The sequence below is a fragment of the Tachypleus tridentatus genome, chromosome 13 (assembly GCF_004210375.1).
Source record: "Tachypleus tridentatus isolate NWPU-2018 chromosome 13, ASM421037v1, whole genome shotgun sequence".
NCBI lineage: Eukaryota > Metazoa > Arthropoda > Merostomata > Xiphosura > Limulidae > Tachypleus > Tachypleus tridentatus.
This window is the reverse complement of record NC_134837.1, coordinates 165,456,829-165,483,036: the sequence shown is the minus strand read 5'-3', so window position 1 is coordinate 165,483,036 and position 26,208 is coordinate 165,456,829. Positions and strand designations below refer to the sequence as shown.

The 26,208-nt window shown below is 33.4% G+C and overlaps 1 protein-coding gene and 1 long non-coding RNA gene across 2 annotated transcripts in view; both read left to right on the top strand.

Moving 5' to 3' along the window:
- Positions 1-4,494: 4,494 nt before the first annotated feature.
- LOC143240875 (potassium channel subfamily K member 18-like) overlaps positions 4,495-26,208 on the top strand; it is a 36,794-nt gene continuing 15,080 nt past the window's right edge. Inside the window, exon 1 of the mRNA XM_076484092.1 lies at positions 4,495-5,305. Within this exon, the coding sequence (XP_076340207.1) occupies positions 4,903-5,305 (403 nt within the window). The 5' untranslated portion in view covers positions 4,495-4,902. The remainder of the gene's footprint in view (positions 5,306-26,208) is intronic.
- LOC143240876 (uncharacterized) lies at positions 9,768-24,517 on the top strand. Its single transcript, XR_013022013.1, has 3 exons — positions 9,768-9,943; positions 12,073-12,171; positions 24,491-24,517. It is a non-coding gene; the product is annotated as an uncharacterized LOC143240876 (long non-coding RNA).

Below are 26,208 nucleotides of genomic sequence, written 5' to 3'. Positions count from 1 at the left end.
TTTGTCTGCAGCCCGTGTTAATAGAAACAAAACTGATTAAGGGACTAAAATTCAAGATATATTGTTAAATATCAACATTTCTAAGCAAACTGCTTTAAAATGTTATTCTGAGACTGTCAACAGACTAAAACCAGACAGGTTTCGACGTACAATCACGTCATCCTCAAGAATGGATAATCAAAAGCTGTGAAAATCAAGTGTACCAAAGCCATGACTCGTACCGCTACTTAGTTTACGTACTGAACCTAAAGAAGATCACGCTACAGATAAACACTTTCTGACTCGTGAACATTTCATCCTTATTAAAGATATCATTGTTTATATGTTCTCTATGGGCTAGAAATATCAGAGGTGTGACTTTTGTTTGGGACCTATAACAAATATACGAAAAATATATTTATCAAAGTTCAAATAGAAGTGTTTTTAGTAGTTGTAAGGCGTGTTGATTTTACGTATATGTTTGTTTTTGAATTTCGTGCAAAGTCACTCGAGGGCTATCTGCGCTAGCCGTCCCTAATTCAGCAGTGTAAGACAAGAGGGAAGGCAGCTAGTCATCACCACCCACCGCCAACTCTTGGGCTACTCTTTTACAAATGAATAGTGGGATTGACTGTAATATTGTAACGCCCTCACGGCTGAAAGGGCGAGCATGTTTGGCTCGACCGGGATTCGAACCCGCGACCCTTAGATTACGAGTCGAACGCCTTAACCCACCTGGCCATGTCGGGCCATTACGTATATGTATGTATGTGTGTGTATTTTTTTTTCTTCCAGTACAATTCAGTATTTGTAATATACTTTCTACGAGGAAGAACAGTTTCAAACTACAATGCTTCAAACATTACATATTAGTGCATTGGTCATTTTATTTTCTTGGAATCATCAGGGGCGCCCGTTAGTGTGGGGTGTAACACTTGATGGTTTAAAAAATATACGTAAAATATGTAGTTTGCAGTATTTGAGTGATTATCAAATGAAATAAGAAACAATCGGAGCAAATAACCCTAGTTTATGTCAAACTTTCCGAATATGATCCAGTTCAGCAACATGGATTTTGAGTCGAGACTTTTTTTTTTATTTTAGATTGTCTATTTAATGCCAGTTCAAAATTATGATTTAAGAATTAACCATTCGTGTAAAAACTTATTTATCTCTTGTTACAACCGCTGTTTCAACAACTTATATAGCCTACTAGGCACATCGAGAATTTTTCCAGCCAACTATATGTATCAAATATCAATTTAAGTGAAAAAAGGCAATTATGAATCAGTAAAACAGTGCATATTATTTTCAATAATTAATTACAGTTTGCCAACAGTAGAACACTATTGTATAGTATAGCAGTGATGATGCTAAATGTTTCCGTGTTATAAAAAGACATTTAGCATCATCACTAAAATCATTATATAACAGAAGGCAGTAAAATATAATGAAATTCTAACCTCTTTAGACACGTATTAACTATTTCTGTAGATTTTATCTAAAATGCTATTTGCCCTACCACGAGCACGTTACTTGGATAGCTTAAGAGACTGATCAACCACTACACCAAGACCTTTGTCTTTCATAATACTGTTCAGATTATTTCCATCCAAATTATACTTCGAATTATGACGACCTACGTGAAGTATCTTGCATTTATTATACTTAAAATTTGTCTGCTATTTATTTGTTCAATTCACTAAATGATCTAAATCCTTTTGTAAATCTGCAACAGCATCCTCACAGCAACACTTAAGACCTTGAAATCATAAGCAAAGTAATTTGTTGATCATTCCTTCATTGATGTAAATTAAAAAGAGCAAAGGTCATAAGGCTTATTCCTGAGGTACCCCACTTGTGACATTAATCCAATTTGACTGAATCCTGTTTTTAACAATCAATTCTCAGCTAACACACATAGAGATGTTTTTACAAGCTTTCTACATAGCATCTTGGTATATGCTTTTTGAAAATCCAGATGTATCAAACCTACACCTGCACCCTCACCTACATAAGCAGTAACCTTTTCAAAGAATGCCAGAAGATTTGTAAGACAAGATTTTCCGTTAATTAAATCATGTTGATTATCCAGTAGAATTCAAACATTCGTTATATGGCTTTGCAAATAATGTGTTACCGGACGTTCTCAAATTTCTCTCAAAACTAATTTAAGAGTAATAGGCCTATAATTACTAGGACAGTTTTTATCATCTCCCTTAATAAAAAAAGTAACTTTAGCCAACTTTCAATCCTCTGGTACCTAGCCGTTATTCAAGGATTCACAACAAATAATAGCAAGTGGCTCACATATTCAAACCTTAACCTCTATCAAAACCTTTAAGGGAAATATTATCTCGTCTGAGAGCTTAATAGTTCTTTACACTTCCCAGTTTCTTCTTAATAAACTCAATTATTCTGTCAATTTTATGTGATCTTGCTTACATCTATCAATTATACAAGGTGAGTAAATAATGACTTAAATTTTCATCAGTTAAAACTGAAGAAAAGACACGATTTAATAATCTAGTCATCTCGTGATCATCAGAAATTATCCTTCATGTATTATCCCTCAACTTTCCTATCCCCATTTTATCATTTTGCTTACACTTAAAATATTTAAAGAAATCTTTACTTTTTTTTTCCTTTTCAGCCAACCTTTTCTTCATGCATCATTTTTTATTTTCTGAATTTATATTTGACTAAGTTTCTTGATATTGTATAACCTTCTAAATATCCCGTTAGACAAGTTAATTTAAATTTCTTTGTGATACTTTTCTTTAATTTTACCTCTTATACATTTTGTGAGCCAACCTGATTTTTTCCTTTTCTTTCTGTAAGAAATACATTTATCTAAAAAGTTATTATAAATATTTCCCACATCTTATCAACGTATCCAAACTGTTGAATTGCCCTATTCCCAATAGACAATCCTTGTCGCATCCCTTCAAAATTTGTTTTTTGAAATTTGTAACTAAAATATCATTATTCTTTATTTCCATATGCAGCAAAACATCATACTTAATGGAGAAATGATCACTTGCAACAAGATATTTTCCAGTTTCCACTCTCTCAACGATTTCTATATTACAGTTAACAATCAATTTAAAATAGCATTGTTTCTAGTAGGTTTTTTGAGAGATTGGTGAAGAAAACCATCTTTAACAGCTTCCAACCTTCTTTCTCCCTCATGATTTGGTTCTAACATTTCTCAAACAATGTGCCTCACATTAAAATAGTCTATAATTATGACATTGTTAACACCTGAAATATTAATCCCGTGAAAAGTTACTGATTAATTTAATCAGTACCATTTTGTGGTCTGTGACAAATTTCCATTACAAATCTGCTAATAGAAGCCAAAATTCGTTCATTCTTTTTGCTATTATATTTTATAAATCTTAACAGAGTTTAACACATTTTACACATAAAACCACTCCTCCCCTCTCTTTAATACTTCATCCCTGTTAAATAGTTTATAAACCCTGTATTTCCAAGAAATTTCTGTTATAAGAACTGTCTACATTTAACGATGTTTAGTTATTCCTGTTATATCGAAATCCTCCATTCCTACCAGCGTTATAAATCAGCTATTTTATTGCTTATATTTCCTGTGCTAAACTTTTTCTTATGCCATTTTGCACTTGAATTTAATTTATCCTGGTCCTCACTCCTGTCTTGTCCAAGTTTAAAACTTCCCTTACAGCTGAGTTAATAGCCCTTGCAAACAAGCCAGCCTGTACCCTACTTAAAAATAAACCATACATTCCAAAAAGCACCCTTCTCTCATTAAATTGACCCTGCAAGTCCAACCAGCCAATCTATTCATATTTACATTTTAATCTAAGCTTTACGATCAGCCCTAGTAACCAATTTATAATGTCATCCTCACAACTTATTCTTTCTAGTAACCCTAACACAATTAAGTTATGGCCCGTTTCTTTAAATACTTTTATCAACTCTTTTTGCCTATCAATTAGCTTCTCTGACCTACCCTTTTCTAGATCGTTAGTCCTTACGTGCACAATAAAACTTCCATCATTGCCTTCCCTCTAGTCTTACACTGCTAAATTAGGGACGGCTAGCGCAGATACCCCTCGAGTAGCTTTGTGCGAAATTAAAAAAAAAAAAATTCCCATGGACCCAATGAACCTATTTATTACTTTCACTAATGCCAAATTTGCTAAAGATTCATCCACACCCTGCGAAGTTGTTCCATGGATATATATATAGTAATTATACTGAAAGAGTGGCTCAATAACATTCATACCTCATGTGTGTGATATTTAAAATACATTTTTCCAGGCTATACGTTTTATGCATACGTATAGATGTCGTCATCAATAGATTTTATTTTCTCCTCTTTGAATCCCAAATATTGTTTGCTATTATGACCGCGGCATTATACCGCGAAAATTCTTTCACGGCATTAACAGTAATTAAGCCACGCAATGAGCGCTATTCATAACTTCATTATGAGAGCAACACGTGATGACGTTCGCATGCGTATACATTCTAGTCCGAATGTATACCTAAAGTAAGGATGAGGGTGGCTCAGAGCTTGGTTTGTTACGACATATTAACTGAGTTTTCCTGAAGTCGTTAAATATTTTCATTAAATTGCGCCGAGCTAGGAGACACCTGTAATTATGTTCTGTAGTTCAAACACTTGACTTGTCTGTTAAAAATTGAAGCCAAAAGGATGGAACTTTTATTGCTAGATTTACTGCTGGTACTGAGGTTTATAGTACAGTTAAGAAACCAAAACATTTAATTATGCTATCTACACCTGACAACTACATTACTAGAAGTTTATATATATTTATATAGGACTTAGCTCAGAACTTTACGACACCTACTGCGTCTTTTGTGCCAAACTTCTTACATGTACGAGTATCTAACGGCAAAGAGCCTGTAGTGAGGATGCGGGAAGAGAGTCCACGCTGTGCTAAGTGCCTCTATTATTGTCGTGCAGGCACCACCTTTCTTTTTTCCCATATAGGCCTGTGCGGTCTTGTTGTTGGTTATACTATTATGGGGGCATTTACCTTTGAAGCTCTGGAAGCCTATAATGAACGTGCAAAACGTGAAGAAATGCAGAACGAACGGACAGCGATAGTTGAAGCCTTATGGGACATTACAGCCAAAAGCAGCGTGTTGCACGAGGTAAACTGGACGCAACTGGCAGCAGCAACCCTCAGAAACTTTGAAGTGACCATTGTCCAAGCGGTCAGAAAAGAAGGTTATGACGGTAAAGATGACTCTTCACTTCAATGGTCATTTTCTGGTGCCTTGTTATATTCGATAATTGTAATCACTACTATTGGTAAGTCGCATGTTTTTTTACGATTATATTCAGTCGTACTTGTTATAAAGTCCTGTCCAATTGCTTTCACTACTGATAAAAGTTTGTTTTTTGCTGTTATTCGATTTGGGAAGAGGGGTGAGCGAAAACTCTTCAGGGATTTCTAATTGTCTGATTTCTCAGTCCGATCTTTACTTACAGAAGAATTAAGTTTACTTCTAAGTTTTCCTGAACATGTTATTTAAACTTCAAAACATTATCAGCTCTAAATAGTTGTACAAACGTGCGTTCAGTTATAATTGACTTTAATTTTTTGTAAGAGTTGCTATATTATCGCGGTTATAGATGTGTATTTTATTTCGACAATATGTTCCATTGTTATGCATTGTAAGGTTCTATATTCAGTTATTAATACGTTAATGCACTTGAAAACTTGGTACTTATTGAATGGCTGTGATAAAACGCCACAGTCAGCTCCAGTGCAGTACCTTAATGTGCTACAGATATTAGTTAAATGTTTGGTTTTATAATAAATACGTTATTGGGATAAACGGAAAATTGTAAACATTAGCTATTTTCGAGTTAGCTGTTTGTGATATATTGTTGTACACAGTCGCTTTCAACAGTTTTATGTAAGTTGTTTCTTTGATATATTTTATACTCTGATTTTAGTAGTATAATAGTAAATGTGTTAACTGTTTGTAGCTTAAGATTGTCTACTATTATTTTCAGCACTATTTTGTGGTCGGTTTGTGGCATATGGTTGTATACTCGTACTAACAGTACTACAATGTAAATTCTATATACTATTTGACTGTGTACTGTTACTTTCATTACTATTATGTGGTTATTTGTTATACACGGTTATATACAGCTACTTTTAGCACTTGTATGTAAAGTATATGTGATATACCGTTATATACAGTTACTTCTAGCACTAATATGAAAAGTATGTGTGATATACGGTTATATAAGCTACTTTTAGCACTAATCTGTAAAGTATTTCTGATATGTGATTGAATATCATCATTTTTATCACTTTTATGTAAACTTTTAATGCTATACAATTATATATTGTTATTTTTATCTCTTTTATAGAAATTGGTTTCGATTACTGATTGAATACTGCTAATTTCAGATGTATTATGTAAGCTGTTTGTATGCTGCTACTTTCACACGTATTATGTAAACTGTTTGAATGCTGCTACTTTAACACGTATTATGTAAACTGTTTGTATGCTGCTACTTTCACACGTATTATGTAAACTGTTTGTATGCTGCTACTTTCACACGTATCATGTAAACTGTTTGTATGCTGCTACTTTCACACGTATTATGTAAACTGTTTGTATGCTGCTGCTTTCACACGTATTATGTAAACTGTTTGAATGCTGCTACTTTAACACGTATTATGTAAACTGTTTGTATACTTTCACACGTATTATGTAAACTGTTTGTATGCTGCTGTTTCACATTATGTATACTGTTTGTATGCTGCCACTTTCACACGTATTATGTAATCTGTTTGTATGCTGCTACTTTCACACGTATTATGTAAACTGTTTGTATGCTGCTACTTTCACACGTATTATGTATACTGTTTGTATGCTGCTACTTTCACACGTATTATGTAAACTGTTTGAATGCTGCTACTTTAACACGTATTATGTAAACTGTTTGAATGCTGCTACTTTAACACGTATTATGTAAACTGTTTGTATGCTGCTACTTTCACATGTATTATGTAAACTGTTTGTATGCTGCTAGTTTAACACGTATTATGTAAACTGTATGCTGCTACTTTCACACGTATTATGTAAACTGTTTGTATGCTGCTACTTTCACAGTATTATGTATACTGTTTGTATGCTGCTACTTTCACACGTATTATGTAAACTGTTTGAATGCTGCTACTTTCACACGTATTATGTAAACTGTTTCTATGCTGCTACTTCCACACGTATTCTGTAAACTGTTTCTATGTTGCTTTCTTCCACGCGTTATGATGTATACTGTTTGTATGCTGCTACTTTCACGCGTCGTATTATGTAAACTGTTTGTATGCTGCTACTTTCACATCGTATTATGTAAACTGTTTGTATGCTGCTACTTTCACACGTATTATGTAAACTGTTTGAATGCTGCTGCTTTTAACACGTATTATGTAAACTGTTTGTATGCTGCTGCTTTCACACGTATTATGTAAACTGTTTGTATGCTGCTACTTTCACACGTATTATGTATACTGTTTGTATGCTGCTACTTTCACACGTATTATGTAAACTGTTTGTATGCTGCTGCTTTCACACGTATTATGTATACTGTTTGTATGCTGCTGCTTTCACATCGTGTTATGTAAACTGTTTGTATGCTGCTACTTTCACACGTATTATGTATACTGTTTGTATGCTGCTACTTTCACACGTATTATGTATACTGTTTGTATGCTGCTACTTTCACACGTATTATGTAAACTGTTTGTATGCTGCTACTTTCACACGTATTATGTATACTGTTTGTATGCTGCTACTTTCACACGTATTATGTAAACTGTTTGTATGCTGCTACTTTCACACGTATTATGTAATTGTTTGTATGCTGCTACTTTCTACTTTTATTTATAACTAAATGTCGAATTCTTTTCATTTGCATCAATCCATATTTGAATAAACACATTTAAACTGAATAATGCTATAATATCTTACAATAGCTAATTCCCATATGCATGTAACACTGCTTCCGTGGCTGCATGTGTATGGACTTCTGTACATGTTTGTGCATACATTCCTACCTTGTTTCTGTACTTTTTGACCTTGTCATCCCTATGTCGTCCTTATTTTTTACTGCTTGTGGTATACAGCTGTATACTATTATGCTAAGCGCTACGATGTAAACTGTTTATGATCTGCTGTTTTTACTTTCTCATATCTAAGTTATTACAATTGACGATTATTCTTTATTTATTTTGTACACTATATATCTGTGAGTGTGTGGTGTCTGGTATCGATAACCTGAAGATGACGGTAATACACCAACTATAAAACGGGTCATAACTGAAGCTTATGAATATCTTATTTTAAGCCTCACCCTTATCAGACATTGTTAACGAACGCTACAAGTCTGCAGAATAATGCAATAACTTAGCATCCGTTTTATTTACGCTATAAAAACCATTTTGCACCAAATTCTGTTGAAAGTTTTTTCTCTAGATTGGAACATTTGAAAACTATTATAAAAGTTCTATCAGAAAGTTTGTTTTCTTTTTAACAAATATAAAATAAGGAAGATAACATTTATTTTATATATACTTTTAATTTTGTGTCTCACATCCTTATAAAAGATATAGTGTTTATGTGTGTGTGTGTATGTGTTTCACGTAACTTTTCCTAAACTGCTGGCTGCACCGACTTCTAAGTCGTACCAAACGATCTGTCTCGGTCGTGAAGTTTTCCTAAAAGTAAAGGTTTTCACATATCCTCTGGGGAATCTGATACTTATGGAAAACACTTTTACGGGGGTTCCCCAAAAGCGGACCCCAAATATGGCAATGACTTACATTAGAGCACGTAGGCAAGTAGGCCTAACTTTTGCATTATAGTGGCAATGATCATTAAGCTGAAAAAGTGTAAAATAGTAGTTCGTTGTTGCTTGTAATTATGCATAAAGCTACAAAATAGGCTACCTGTTCTCTGCTCATCACGGGTATCGAAACCCAGTTTTAGCGTTGTAAGTCCGCAGACATGCCGCTGTGCTTCTGGAGGGCAAATAATAGTTTAAACATTAAAGTTGCATTACAGAGGCTCTGTAAATGCGGGCCATAAACCCTAGGGTTCGCTAGTATATATATATTCGCAGAACTGTTTCTGAAACCTGAAAAATCTCTGAACGTCATTCCTTGAATTTGTTCTTCAGGGCAGTGGATTACCATTACTTACTTTTGAAAACCGTTATTAATTTATATGATTGTTCACATTCTTTTTGATGTCAGGCCTGTTGAACGACTCTTATAAATACTGCTGTTGTGCTGGGAACTTACTTAGGATGGTTGGTACCCAGCCTCTAGCGTAAGCGAAGCATGTTGTACAAACACGACTGTTTGGATAGCTCAGTATCAGATCAGATATTATCATAAAATTAACATATCGTACCTAATCCATAAGATAAAAATATATATTAGTATAGTTACTAGAATAATTCATGGTAGTGACAGCTTAGTCTTAATTCAGCCTTTATTTGTGTGGTTTATAGTTTACTGAACACGAGCTGTGGTGTTTGTAGTTCTTTTTCTGGTGTTCTAGCTTCAAACAACAGGTTTCCTACAAATCGTTGATAAAGATAGCCAAAAACCTTAGTTTCTGGGAGCTTTAGTGTAATGCGTCAGCAAAAGTATACGAGTGAAACAGAAAGATTGATGTATGTCTGCCACACTACTTATGCTACGCAGCAAAGCGAGCTTACTTAGGAGTATACTGTGGATCTTGCTATGATAAATGCCAGCAGGTGGGCTCCGTCTTTGGCTATTTATGCTCATCTGTTGTATTGAAAGTTCAGGCCTGTTACTGAAAATGTCTTTGTTCTTGTAACCAACAGACCGTCCTTTCTGTTTCTTACCACTGGTGCTCTTAAAAGAACGCATTTTCTGTCAATAGTCTTTCTACGGTAAATATTATTGAAATTTTGATTTTCCTTCTGTTTAATTTTTAAAGTTTTATTTACTCTCCTTAACACAGTTTTTCTGTTATACCTCCATCTTAGTTTATTAGTCTACTCTTGCCTACTTATTTTTCCCGTTTATCTTTTTTAATTTACATAACTTTGCTAAGTTATTCTGTCTCTTGATCTATATTTTATTATTTCTCACATTTCTATTCATTTTGATCACTCTGTAACTGTTCTACCCGTCTTCATTTTCTCTTGATCTATGTTTTATTATTTCTCACATTTCTATTCACCTTAGTCACTCTGTAACTGTTCTACCCGTCTTCATTTTCTCTTGATCTATGTTTTATTATTTCTCACATTTCTATTCATCTTGATCACTCTGTAACTGTTCTACCCGTGTTCATTTTCTCTTGATCTATGATTTATTATTTCTCACATTTCTATTCACCTTGGTCACTCTGTAACTGTTCTACCCGTCTTCATTTTCTCTTGATCTATGTTTTATTATTTCTCACATTTCTATTCATCTTGATCACTCTGTAACTGTTTTACCCGTCTTCATTTTCTCTTGATCTGTGATTTATTATTTCTCACATTTCTATTCACCTTGGTCACTCTGTAACTGTTCTACCCGTCTTCATTTTCTCTTGATCTATGTTTTATTATTTCTCACATTTCTATTCATCTTGGTCACTCTGTAACTGTTTTACCCGTCTTCATTTTCTCTTGATCTGTGATTTATTATTTCTCACATTTCTATTCATCTTGGTCACTCTGTAACTGTTCTACCCGTCTTCATTTTCTCTACCTCGTTCATTAAGCCTATCTCATATCTCATCTTTATATTTATGTTTTATACCTACACTCTACATACGTTAGTTGTTTCCTCTCTTACATCTGTTTGTTCGACCTATCTTTTCTTCTTTCCCTTCATTATTACGTAATTCCAGTTTATTTCATTTGCCCCGTTCCTTGCTTTATGTTTTACCTGTATTTTACTTTTCTAAAGTTTTCTTTATCTGTCTCATTCTTTGCTTTTCTTTCATTTGCTCTTTTTCATGGCAGTTACTGTCTCTTCAATTTATACCACGTCTTTCTTCTATCCTTGTTTTTTGTCTTCTTTCGACCATGTTTGTCATTCATCTTCTTTATTCACTCGTTCCTTCTTCTTCTCTATCCTCCTTATTTCCTCATCATTTTTATGTTATTATATTCTTCATAGGTTTCTTCCTGTATGCGTTTTCTTTTATCGCTGTCATGTTCCTCCAGTTCCTTCGACTTCCTGGATTCTTTCTCCTGTTTCCCTCTTATTGATTACTCTTTTTATAACAATCATGGACTTCCCTCTTTAACCCTTTCTTATTATATGTTTGCTTTTTCTTTTCTCACTTTTTAACTTTTATAAAGAATACCACACTATTTTCATATTTTCAATTTTTGTTTTACACTTTTGCTCTGTTATTTCACAGTATTTGTAGATCTTGTAAAATGAAAGAAAACTGAGCAGAAAGAGTCGCCATTATAATGTCTGTAATTAAAGATTTACGTTTTTTCATTTGCGTGTCTAGTAAAAACGCAGTTGTTTCTTGTTACTTATTAAAACGTGTTTGACCGAGTTAACTAAACAAATGATCTAAGTTTTGTAACTGGAAAAAGTGATCGGAGTAAAAGGAAGGAAATTCCAGTTAACTCTTTCTGTACGGCAAAAAATACGCAAGTCAGGTTTTCAAGGGGTTATGGAAGAGTAAATAATGAAAAGTCAAAGCAAATGATAAAAAATATGACTTTTTAACAGTCATACTTGTGTTTCAAAGCTTGCTATGTAAAAACAAAACAAAACTATCTAATAATAATATTCTTCATTACAAAACATTACAAACGCATTATTTTGTTCGATGAATGTTATCACCCTAATCAAAACTTTTATTCTGCACAAATTTCTCATAAAAACAACTAATAATTCAATTTACCAAAATTTTCATGCGTTTATAATTGCACATTCATATATTAATAACCCATACTTGAGAAGACTTATGAGATGCATATGTTAAAGCAGATGAAGTCCACTAGATGGCCACCAGAAACTTTAAATATTTACATAATATATAAGTTAAAATATTTTTTAGACAGTGCCAACAGAACATAGAAGACACTTGAAAATCTTACATCCGTACAGAACTGATGAAATGTGCCTGTGACCGAACTCTATCAAGGATAATGTGTGGGTGAGTTAAAAAGATCAGAAACTCTAAAAGAGAGACTATTTATTTATTTTAATAGGATTAAAAATAACTCAGAGTAACATGACATTTGACGGATAGTTTACACACACATCAAGTAGCAATCATTACCCAAATACCAGTTTACAACAAATTGATGAAAACTAACTAAAAAAACTATTCACAACTGCAACTCTCGAAGCTGGGTGCATTAGGAAGTACGAGTTCTGGCTTTTAATAACTTATAATCTCAGAGTTTCAACGGAACGTTTTTGTTTTTTTTTCTCATTTCTTTCTTTCATTTTTGCTGGCATTTTTAGATAGATTTCATAAGGGCAATAGCAAGAAATTATGTTAAACAATTTTCAGTCACGTATGAATCTATTTACTATCAGTAGCAGCTACGCCTATGGCGATTATGAGATATTTCCGGTTAGTTGAGTACCGTTGAAATTGTGCTACTATCTAATATAACAACCTTCCATCATTATCCACGTAAATAGTACAAAAGACGTCCTTTTGGTTTTGCCTTTTTTGAAGGGTTTTTGAGAGTATCTAAATACCTCGTATTCAACAAATCTTAATATAAATATTATTGATATTTAATAGTTTATAATAAACCAAATTAAACCATTAACACTAAATATTTACCAATCAATATGTGTGATAATCGCAAAAAGTAGCATTAAAAGTTATGTGTCAATAAAATAACAGTATTATCAGATATTAATCGATGAATAACCAGTATTAACTGTTACTTATCAATAACTTATGGTCAAGAGTAATCTGAATGGCATGGCCAAGCGTGTTAAGGCGTTCGACTCGTAATCCGAGGGTCGCGGGTTGCAATCCTGGTCGCGCCAAGCATGCTCGCCCTTTCAGCCGTGGAGGCGTTATAATGTGACATTCAATCCCACTATTCGTTGAAAAGAGTAGCCCAAAACTTGGTGGTGATGACTAGCTGCTCTCCCTTTAGTGTTACACTGCTAAATTAAGGACAGCTAGCGCAGATATCCCTCGAGTAGCTTTGCGCAAAATTCAAAACAAACAGTAATCTGAAAGTACAGGTCAGAACTGAAACATAACAGTAAATTTATAAAGTAATTTTGTATAAAGACAGAGAAGAACAAGAAGACATAAAACAATAGACAATAAAAAAATATAGTGACTAAAATGCACTAAATTAGCAATTGAGCACTCTTACTTGAAACTATATACATTTAGTCGTATCTTCAATACTAATTCATCAGTTTCTGAAATCAGACACAAAGACTATGCATTAACATTTAATTCTAAATGAACTCACTCTAAGAACAACTATTAACACTACTTGTCAGTGAAATCGGACACAATGTTCGTGTATTAATACTTGTTTCTAAAGAGACTCGTGCCAAGAACGACTGTTAACATTTATCTATTAGTAAAATCATGTTCGAGAATAAGTGCTGCTAATTACCTATTGGTGAAATGCTTAATAAGATTAATTATAACACTCACTTATCAATAAAATAAGACGTTAAGACTGGTGTAAACAGTTGGTATTCAGTGAAATTAGACAGAATACCAGGTGTTAACAGTTATTTGCAATTAAATTCAGACACTAGTCCAAGTATTAACAATTACTTAGTGAAATCAAACACAAAATCCAGAGTAAAGAGTTACTACACGGTGCAGTAAGACTCAAGGTTTAGCGTTAAATTGTCAGGAGAATCAGACACAAGATCAAGTATTAGAAATTAGTTATCATAAAGTAAGTTACAAGACCAAGATATAAGTACTTGCCAGTGAAATGAGATATAAGTTAAATAATTAAGACTAACTTCTTTGAAAAATCAGATACAGCATCTGTTTAATAGCTACTTGGTAATGAAAGTAGGCTCAAAAATGGATAACAACAACTACTTGTCATTGAAATCGTAAAGAAGAACAGATGGTGCCAATTATTACTCAGTGAAAGAAGTTACAAGATGAAGTGTTAAATGTTACCTTTTAGTGAAAATAAACACAAGCCGAAGTGTTAACAGTTACTTGACACTGAAATCGTAAAGAACATATGGTACTATTTACCTTTCAGTAAACCAATTATAAGGTAAAGTGTTAAATGTTACCTTTTAGTGAAAATAAACACAAGCCGAAGTGTTAACAGTTACTTGACACTGAAATCGTAAAGAACATATGATACTATTTACTTTTCAGTGAATTTGTTTGTAGTTAAGCACATAGCTGCACAACGGGCTGTCTGTGCTCTGCTCACCACGGGTATCAAAACCCCGTTTTAAGAGTTGTAAGTCCGCAGATATACTGCTGTATCACAAGAGGACGTTTCAGTAATAAGTTACTTGATGACGTGTTAAATGTTACGTTTAGTGAAAATAAACACAAGTCGAAGTGTTAACAGTTGTATTTTACTTAAAGCAGAGTTGAAACAAAGAACGTAATTTTCAATGAAATTACACAATATCAGTAAAAGTAGTCGTAAAACTTATCATTTACTGTTAGATATGAATATATGTATATATAGTAACAAAATTGAAGTTTACCAGCTATTTAAACTGCATAAGCTGAATTATGTGTGAAAATATTTCGTAAGTTAGCCTGAAACTAACTGATCACTTAACATGTTATTACCAGTGAACTCTGAAGACAAAAACACGAGATCAGAATTAAACTATACATAACATAATTTATTCAATAAAATCAGAAATAAATGTAAAGATTCAGAATTATTTTGCTCTAACTTTATCATTGTTTCCGTCATGAGACATAGAAATAATCTTTAATATTTACTTGTCGTTGAAAACAGGATTAAATCACAAACACTTAAGACACTGTTATTATAGTCGTACGTAATGACAGTTGTTAAGATCAACACTGGCCCTGCATGGCCAGGTGGTTAAGGCACTCGACTCGTAATCCGAGGGTCGTGGTTTCGAATCCCTGTTACACCAATCTTGTCACACCTTTCAGCCGTGGGGGGGGGAGTATAATGTGACGGTCAATGCCCCTATTCATTGGTAAAAGAGTAGCCGAAGAGTTGGCGGTGGGTGGTGATGACTATCTGGCTTTATTCTAGTCTTCTTTGCTAAATTAGGGCCGGCTAACGAAGATAGCTTTTGTGCAGCTTTGCGCGAAATTCCAAACAAACTAACATCATGCAATTAACGTATCTATAAGTTTAATAAGCAAAAAGAAGAATTATACATTTAACATTTCTTTTTCACTGAATTTTAGATTAACAAATATTTTCTTTTTTATAATATTTTTAGTGATACTTTCAAGTCTTTCTTTAATTATAGCCATGGAAAATTGTTGATGTAAAAATTCAATGGAGGACCTCAACACACTATTTTGTAGAGCCTATAAAACTAATTAATTATTTGTATTATACCAGACCATTCTAGCATAATATATTAATGATCTTATATAGACTTTACTAAATTTAATAATTATGATACTTGTACAACCATTTTGTTCATGAATTGTTTTCTTAAGCGTGTTTAACTAGGTCAACATTTTAAAACTAAATATTCAATGTGGCTTTCTCAATCTAATGTTCTATTATAAATGATCCCTAAATATTTAGCATTTCAATACATTATTTATTGCTGTATTATATACTTCCAGTTTAACATTCATTATACCTCTTAAGTTACTTTTATAAATATCATTGTTTGATGGAATATTATAAACTGTGTTTTGTTATTTTGAATTTTGCGCAAAGCTACACGAGGGCTATCTGCGCTAGCCGTCCCTAATTTAGCAGTGTAAGACTTGAGGGAAGGCAGCTAGTTATAACCATCCACCGCCAACTGTTGAGCTACTCTTTTACCAACGAATAGTGGGATTGACCGTCACATTATAACGCCCCCACGGCTGAAAGGGCGAGCATGTTTGGTGCGACCTGGATTCGAACCCGCAACCCTCGGATTACGAGTCGAACGCCTTAACACACATGGCCATGCCGGGCCCAAACTGTGTTTTATCCCGAGTAAAATATACCCTCCATAAACTGCACCATAATTCCAAATCCACTATAGCTAGCTGTAAACTTTTAACAATAAATGGATCTGAAAAACTTGTTTCCCAATGTGTGATATCACTATTTGACATGAATTATCATTTGTGTGCGTACAGAAAAGTAAAGAGCTTAGCACAATGTCTTGAGGTACTCCCACACTAGGAGTATGAACGTCAGATTCAATATTGTTTACTTCAATACCATTTAATCTATTTTTAACAGAATTATTTAGTCAATTTACCATAAAAAAAGAAAGAAAATTTAAAATCAAAAATTGATTTCTAAAATAAACCATATTTAATCAACTGCTTTCTCCACATTCAATAATATATTACCAGTTGGATTTTGCCGATTAAACCTATCCACTTTAGATTCCGTAAGCCTAACCAATTGTTCTGATGTTAACTATTGTTTTTGGTTTTCTTAGAATGTCAGATAGTTACTTGACATTTTATTATTTTATAAAAATTTAATAGTGTATTATTAATTATCCTCTCAAATACTTTAAATAAATATCTAATCAGATTTATGAGTCTATAATTATGTGGATCATTTTTAATCCTACTCAGCGGACTCACACTACTAGAAACTGGGTTTTAATACTTGTGGTGAGCAAAGCACAAATAGACCATTGTGTAGCTTTGTGCTTAATTCCAAGCAAACAAACAAATATATTTGACTTTGGAATTATGATTATATTACTTATTATTATTCATTAATTGGAATGTATCCTGACATCAGTGACAGATTAAATAAATTATTTAATGATTATTTCATTACATTTTAAAATCATAATATAATGTATGCCATCAACGTTAGAAGCTGCATTTTTATATACAGTTTTCGAAGTATAAATAACCTCATCAATACTGGTATTTCTATAATTAAAAATCAAAGGATTATTAAAATCATTATTTCATAAACATATTTAATATTAATATAAAATCTTTCTTTTCATCTTTGATCATTCATTATTTTATTATTTACATAATCATATGATTAGAAATATTACACTCATTGTGTTTGGTTATATTATACATAATCTTTAAAAGTTTTTTTTTAATTTCATCACACTTGACTATTTTATTATTGAAATTTAAATTCGGCTAGTTACATGCACATTCATTTTTATCTTCATTTATTATTTTTTTCAATAACTTGCAGTATCCTTTCCTTATCCAAATCTTTACAAAAAAAAACAAAAAAATATTTATGTCATCATTTTTCATTAACCATTTTACTATTTTTTGTTTCTATGTAAAAGTTTTTTTAAATAACTACTTTTATCCATATATAGTTTACTTAATCTTCTTTTTAACTTTAATGACATATTTAACTTTTTTGTAAAGGTCCAAGTGCGTTTCTTGAGAGTATATTTCGGGATATTTATTTCAATAGCATTATTGAAACTATAATTTATAACATGAACATAGTGATCTAAGTTTTCTATTATAATGCAATTTAATATATATCCCAATTTATTTTAAAAATTATATTTCATCTTTTCTTTTCGTTTCCTTTCAAATCATTTTCTTTTCTATGTACATTAATATAAATTTCTATTTGTAAATGACAGCTATCGTCACTCTTATAAAATTGTTCAGAATGTTTATAATACTTCTTAATAGTAATAATGTAATCTATCTTATTCACACGTTATATTACTTATGTGAGTACATATTTCATCAAATAAAATTAAATCGAAATGATTTAATAATGTATTAAATAATTCCCATTAATATTAACCATTTAACTGCCCCAAGCTACATTTTTACTATTCACATCTCCCACAGTTATTATATTTGTGTTATAATCTATTCATTTCTGAAGTACATTGTTATGAGGATGTTTATTTAGAAACATATATATACATTTGCTATAGTTCTTCTCTATAAATTGTGGGGCCTGGCATGGCGAAGCGTGTAAGGCGTGCGATTCGTAATCCGAGGGTCGTGGGTTCGCGCCCACGTCGCGCCAAACATGCTCGCCCTCCCAGCCGTGGGGGCGTTATAATGTTACAGTCAATCCCACTATTCGTTGGTAAAAGAGTAGCCCAAGAGTTGGCGGTGGGTGGTGATGACCTTCCCTCTAGTCTTACACTGCTAAATTAGGGACGGCTAGCATAGATAGCCCTCGAGTAGCTTTGTGCGAAATTCCAAAAACAAACAAACAAACTATAAATTGTGAAACCATTAGGTTTAAAAACCTTTACTTTGTCAGTCTAATTTAAGAAGTACATACAATATGAATACTATTTTCATTAACAAAACGACACAACTCCTCCAATTTTCCAGATAAGCCACCTTGAATATTTATAGATACAATACCAAACGTATTTTTGTTCATTCCCTTCAGTAATTTTGGCCGAATCCTCATTATTTATATTTGATGTTGTAACAACCTTTTCATAAAAAAATTTGGACCCAGATTTAATTCTACATGGTTTAATATTGTCTTACATAAATATTTAACAATATAACTTATTGTAGTTTTAGGGTCTTTAATTTTAGTTAATTAATCAGCTAAAATCAATGTTATATCCATTAAAATCTTATATTTGAGGTCACATATGGTTTTATGTAACAGCTTGTTTTTGAATTCCTTTTTAGTAGCCATAGTAAAAGTTTGTGTTATAAATAGTCCAGGGGTATTTTATGTATTTTACACAATTTATATATTTTACATAGCTTAGAACTTGCCTGATGATCCTTTTCACAATTTGCACATTTAGTATTATGTAATTTTTTTACACTCTTTAAGTTCATGGCTATCATGTTCATCGAACACCTTATATGTGTAAATGTATCGGTTTTAAGGTAGTCACTTGTTTCGTGTCCAGATTTTTCGCGACTCAAGTGTTATATTATAGAGAGAGAATCCTTATATTCTTCCATTTTAAAGCGTAAGTACTTAATATGTAAACAATTTTCAATAAATTACTTAAATTTTTCTCGTTTGTTAAAAAATCTTCTACTGGTCTTGTTACCGCGCCTGTTCTTCTGCTTAATATTCTTTCTACTTTATTACTTTCTACGCCTTGAATTTTTAATTCCTCGATAATATGTTCGGGCTGTATCACATAATTTACACCTTTAACTACTATAATCTTAGTCCCTACATTCTGAAAGGCAATTTACTGTAATACTGGTTTTGAAAATAGTGTCATTTAGCCATTTTCCCAACAATTTGGGATAAATTTCTTAATCTTTTATTTTGACAAAAATATTACCATTTATTAATATTTCATTTTAATCTTTAAATCTGTAAAACATTTTTTTCATTTCTTAACCACTTCAACACCACCGAGTTTTTTGGAAACATTTTCTAATATTATTGGAGAGGGATTTGGAGTTATGCCTTGTTCTATTCTTATCTCGTTACTTTCTTCAAGTTTCTCTTCATTAAATGGTGATCATTTAATTTTGTTTTTCTTAATTACAGTTAAATCTTTGTCTTCGTGTCAGTGTTAGTTTCAAGATCAGACGGTGTACTGTATTCAAGTGTCAGTGTTAGTTTCAAGATCAGACGGTGTACTGTATTCAAGTTCCACTTTATCGTCTCTTCCGATTTTCTTATTTCTGGCTTAGCCAGTTTATTGTTTAACTTTCCTAAATTTACTTTTTCTCTTCATTAAATGGTGATCCTTTAATTTTGTTTTTCTTAATTACAGTTAAATCTTTGTCTTCGTGTCAGTGTTAGTTTCAAGATCAGACGGTGTACTGTATTCAAGTTCCACTTTATCGTCTCTTCCGATTTTCTTATTTCTGGCTTAGCCAGTTTATTGTTTAACTTTCCTAAATTTACTTTTTCCTCTATTTTATTGTTTAAAAATATTTCCCTCAGATATAATAAATTAAAACTAGAATCCCACTACTTACAAAATTTCCTACTTATTTTTAATTGAAGTAACAGATACTAACGTAACACAGGTACTAAAAAAAAGCACTCATGCACTGCACTATCCACAAAGAAACTTTTCTGGAGCAAAGCAACTGTGAAATATTTTTACCTAATGCTCTAGTTACAGCTGTGTTGCACTGGAAATGAGGTACGCTTACAACAGTCGATTGAAAATGCTCAAAAACACTTATTGAAAGTCCAAATGACCATCATGACATCATTAAACTTTCTTTAAACATAACTTACATCACCATTTCTAATTTGTCCTGAAAGAAGACAGATTTACCTTTCTAAAACGCTCGGATTATAGAAACTTTGCTCTTTTATATTAAGACTTCTTGGACCTCCGTGTTTTTTCTGACAACATTATTGTACACTTATATTAAATTAGGCTGCCTACATTAATCAGACGTTATTGATATATTTAAGAAGACTAATTCTTCCTTCTTCTTGTGCCTGATCCCCATTTACAACGCTAAAACCAGGGGTTCGATTCCCCTCAGTGGACACAGCAGAAAAACAGACATATATACCCCTCTTTTGTCTTTTAACCAAAATCACGCACGCAAATTTCCACAAACTTATTAATCTACAAGCACACTCCGTATTGTTACGGTTTATAGAATTGTCATGACGTGTTAGCTTGGGCGTTCGACTTCCAAACTATGGGTAGCAAGTTCGAATACTTGTCACCAAACATGCTTGTTCTCTCAGCCGTGAGGGCATTAGTATGTTACGGCCAGTTCCATTATTTGTTGGCAAAAGAGTAGCCCAAGAGTTGGCGCTGGGTGGTGATGATTAGCTGCCTTCCCTCTAGTCTTACACTGCTAAATTACGGACGGCTAGAGCAGATAGCCCTCGAGTAGCTTTGAGCGAAATTCAAAACTAACTAACTAATAAAGTTTATTATGTATTATTAATATAAAGATATACAATGAACTATCTGAATAGTGTTCACCTTTGATATCAAACCCCGAATTCTAGAGATATAAACCCTAAAGTTTACCATTGAACCATCGAGGGTCAAATACGTACACATAGATTCAAATTGTGGAAAAATCTAACAATGTTTATTCTTTTCAGTCCAATTTAAGTTGTAAATACCCGGCATGAGAAGATGGTTAGGACCGTCGACGCGTAATCTGAGGGTCACTTATTCGGATTTTCTTCACACCAAATATTCCCCCTTTCATCTATGGGTGAGTTACGATTCATGGTCAATCCCACTACTCGTTGGTAAAAAAGTAACCCAAGAGTTGGCGGTGGATGGCGATGATTAGTTGCCTTCCCTTAGTCTTATACTACTAAATTGGAGATGGCTAGAGCAAATAGCTCTCGTGTAGGTTTGCTCAAAATTAACAAAATACAGTAAATTGTAAATATCTCCAAAATTTATTTGGTAACCATAATGAGCTATCTGTGCTGTGCTCATCATAAGCATCGAAACCCAATTATTAGCTCTATTACACTGGAGGAGCCACTGAGATACACTGATCCACTGGAAGAAGGGGCTACTTCCGAAGAGTTTAAAAATACTTACATTATTTAAAGAAGATATTTTTGTTTTACCATTATTTGTTTAATAAGTGGGCCGGGTGTAGCCTATGGTTAATGCGTCAATATGGTTGATCCGAGGATTTATGGTTCGCAACCTGTGATATAATACATAAGGTTAAGTTTGTTCGCACCTTTCAGCCATATATTTTATATATTTCCACATACCTTAATCAGTCAGCACCATACTTGACATGGTGATGTAGAAGGACATGAGGAAGACCATGAAGTGGTTGATGGTTGGAACCCACCTTCTATATAAATAAATGTTAATATGTGTTTGTGTATCTGTTTTATATACGTTTTTAGATCAATAAACACCTAATACGATACAGTAATACAGGGTGACATATGGAAGATCATGAGGGGGTTGGTTCCCCATCTAATCTCATATTATTAGAATTCTTCAAAATAGTGTTTTCTCTTCAATATTGGTACATTTATATGTTTTGTATCACGCTTTTAATATTCAGTATGTTAAAAAACATAGTTATTTATTATTTTCTCATATTTACTTCTCATTCAATCCATTTAGAAATCAAGTAATATCTTAGTGTATTAAGGAACCTATTAATACATTAAAAGTCATTTCGCCCCTCCCCCAGTGGCTCAACGGTGTGTCCGCGGACTTACAACGCTAAAATTCGGGTTTTGATACCCGTAGTGGTGAGAGCACAGATAGCCCATTGTGTAGCTTTCTGTTTAATTCTAAAACAACAACAACAACAACAAAAGTCATCTCCGGAAAAAAGTGCAAGCTGACGTGTTTTATTTGACTTAGGAAAAGTTCTAACTTATTAAAGATTTGTAAGCAGGCCAGTCCAAGGTAAGCATAAAATAACGTTGAAAATTACGGGATCAGAATATTTAAGTTATAAATTATAACTTCTTCAAGAATTGGATAATAAGGAGTCACTGTATTTGATATACAGACGACACAAGTGAAATATCGGTATCTTTTTCCCTTTACACGCCTACCGTCAAGCAAAGGTTCATTGTTGGTGACATGAAAACCACAGCGCGCCTGACTGCAGTGTTAGCCCAGACGTTTACAACAGACTTTAGTTCTTCAAATTTTTGTCGGACCTGTACTGTGAATGCTTGCTATAACTTCGTTTCTTTCATCGTCCGTTACTGCGTGGTTTACACCGCATGAGGACGGACGTGGTATGTCGCACGCATTGTTGCTCTTGTGACAAGTTCGCCGACTGCCACACATGTGCTCAGTTTTATGTGTGATGGCTTTGTGCCAGGAAAAGTACAGTAATACCCGTAGAGATAGAAGGTGTCTTTGTTGATGCGCGAATAGCAGAACACTGAACGTATGTTTTGCAACATTAAACACAATAGACTAAGAGGTTGTTTTCTAATTTCTTATATGAGCTCACTTTACTTAAACTACGCTTTCTTCTACATTCTAAATGCAATAAACTTTTATAAAGCAAATCCGTCCGTTTATAAAATGAAAGATGTGTTTTGTAAAAACGAAAACAGCTTTATGGCATTCCACTGACCTGGTTGTGAAAATATTTAAAGTAGTTATCATTAGATGTTCCATGTATTCAAAGTATGATGGTCTGTAATGTTGTTTTGTTATTATATGAGTCACATACAAATACCTTTTCCAGTTCCAAACCGTCTGTAATAAATTAAAACTCGTCTAAACTCCACTGATGGATAAGAACAGCTAGAAAAACGCTTTATTTATGGTTATACACAAACATTCAAAATCTGATAGTCGTTTATAAAGAAAGTAGCATGTGCTCACAAAACGATACATAAAGGGAAACAATCCTTTCAATGACACAAGACAAAACACAAAATAGAAGTTTTTGAGGATCTGTTACATAATTTGCTGAGAAGTCTTCCCGGCTCTTGATCTATACGAACCTTCATTTTATTGCAATTTTGGACAGAATAGATGTTATGAGATTGAAACATTGTCATCTTAATAACTAGGGGTGGGGTCGAAAAGATCCTACTCCTACATGATCAACATGAATGAAAAAAAAAAAAGAAATCTGTAGAGTTTAGTGCATAGAAGGCACAACTGTAACTTCGATAATTATCGTGTAATCGGTTTCAGCAAATTTTTATGTTTATCATGTGTTAGTCTACCTATAAAACTACAAATCTAAATCATTACTTGATTGAGTAACTTGAGAGTGGGTTCAACAACACTCTCGGTTTTTACTAGAACAAACACTATATAAATATCTTCAGACGTACGCTTTACTAACCATATTGTGTAGTTCTAATAGGTTATGGGTCAAGAAAGATTTATAATTCCTTTCGTTCTACTTCTTTCATTCTGGGTCATTTCTGTAAGGTCTCATATGCCCTGTCTTGTGGGAAATACTATTGTAATGTAGCATACATTACTTAAAGATACACAGTGACTAATATTTTCCACCGAGGGCAGGGTTTTGGTTTGTTTTAAATTTCGCACAAAGCTACACGAGGGCTATCTGTGCTAGCAGTCCCTAATTTAGCAGCGTAAAACTAGAGGGAGGGCAGCTAGTCATTACCACCCACTGCCAACTCTTGGGCTACTCTTCTACCAACGAATAGTGGGACTGACCTTCACTTTATAACGCCCCCACGGCTGAAAACGCGAGCGTGTTCGATAAAGGGGATTTGAATCTGCGGCCATGAGATTGCTAGTCGAGCGCTTTAACCACAAAATCTTGCCCATATATGTGTACAAATTCAGTTCATAATAGAGAGTCTGCGCGGGCCGATAGGTGATTTATTTTTGCTGGCTGAACTTTGGTATCTTATATATGTTTCTGTTGTGTCTCTTCGAACATTCGTCTGTCTTAAGCTTGAAAAGATGGTTTGTTTGTTTTTTAGCTACACGAGGACTATCTGCGCTAGCCGTCCCTAATTTTTCAATGTAAGACTAGAGAGAAGGCAGCTCGTCAACACCACCCACCGCCAACTCTTGGGCTACTCTTTTACCAACGAATAGTGGGATTGACCGAAATAATACAACACCCCCACGGCTGAAAGGTTTGGTGTGACAAGGATTCGAACCCGGAACCCTCAGATTACGAGTCGAGTGCCTTAACCACTTGGACATGCCGGGTCGTTGAAAAGATGGACACCTAGTTAAAACCCAATATTCACTTTCAATACGACAGTAGAACAGACATGAATAATATTGATAGCACATTTTATTTCGGAAGCAGGATATTTTACAATAAATTATTAAGAATTAATCACGTTATCACGTTTCAAAATGTGGTGTAACTTAAAGAATTAAAATGTAGATTTACCGTATGTTATTACTGAATGGCTCGTGGCATGACTAAAATATGGGCAGTATAACTAGTTCGCAACTTTGGCTATAAATGAAAACAAGAGTGCAACACAATTAAGTTTTTTACAGTCTATAAAATAGTTTAAATCTATATATTAATTTGTACTTTCTCATCACTGGGGACGGGTACTTATGCGCGTTCTCAAATATACCGTCGTTCTGCATGATAAACGAGTAGGATCCACAAACAACAGAAGATGGTGTCGGAACTACGAACGTATATATTCCTTTATCATAATGTAGATCTATTGACGGCGTGGTAAGGATATATTATACTTGCAAAAACACTACTATCTTATTATAATGGAATTTGCTATATATATTTCCAAAAATTCGATCTCGGAAGCTATCGTTCCGATCATCTCCAATCATAGCTGGTTGATATTTTTATAATTTACATTGTTTTAGTTTTAACTAATAAAAATTACAAACGAGAAAACATTAAGATTCAAATGTAATACAATAACAAATTTATTTGTTAAAAATCTCATGGGTATTGCAGCAGAAAAGCAAGACATCTACATTAGTAACTGTGTCTACGGAAAATACTTGAATAAAACATATTCCGTGATGCAATGCTGTAATGGTAGCTCATTGTTATACTAAAATTTCAATAAAACCCTTTTTCTCAGGGATGGTGAGCATTATTGAATGTCAAGTAAGAGTACATTGTTACAGAACTATCAGATAATTCCAGAAAAGGCAGCAGGTCCAATAACCTTTCAAAGGATCTGGTAGTTTATACTAGTACATATAATTGTGTCACTTAATATGCAAGCATCTAATAAAGTCGGCATTGCGTATTTTGTTAAGTACATAAAGACGAAGAACAAACGAATGTTCAACTAGGATCCTACTGTACAGGTGTTTTATTTTTGCGTGACATTAGACTGACTGACTTGGGTTACTAGTTATATTGCTGAAAGGTTCGAGATTCGAGACATGATACTTTCGTAAAAATACGTTCCTCACTTTCAGCTGTTGGAGCGTTATGTCAACGTTAGTCAGTCTTGTCAATGATTAATAGTACTCGCATAAGCATTGAGTTATGCTGAGTATTTCCCATCATTCTATTCAGGAGTGGATATGGTCGAAACTTAGTTAAATCCGTGCATCGCATAAAGTAACGTTAAGGACAAGAATACCCACATCAAAACACTAGTTTGTGATATTTATTTTTTAATGAATGCTAGTTTAATGTAACCATGCAGGAAGAAGGCAGATATATCTTACTTTCTTACAAATATTG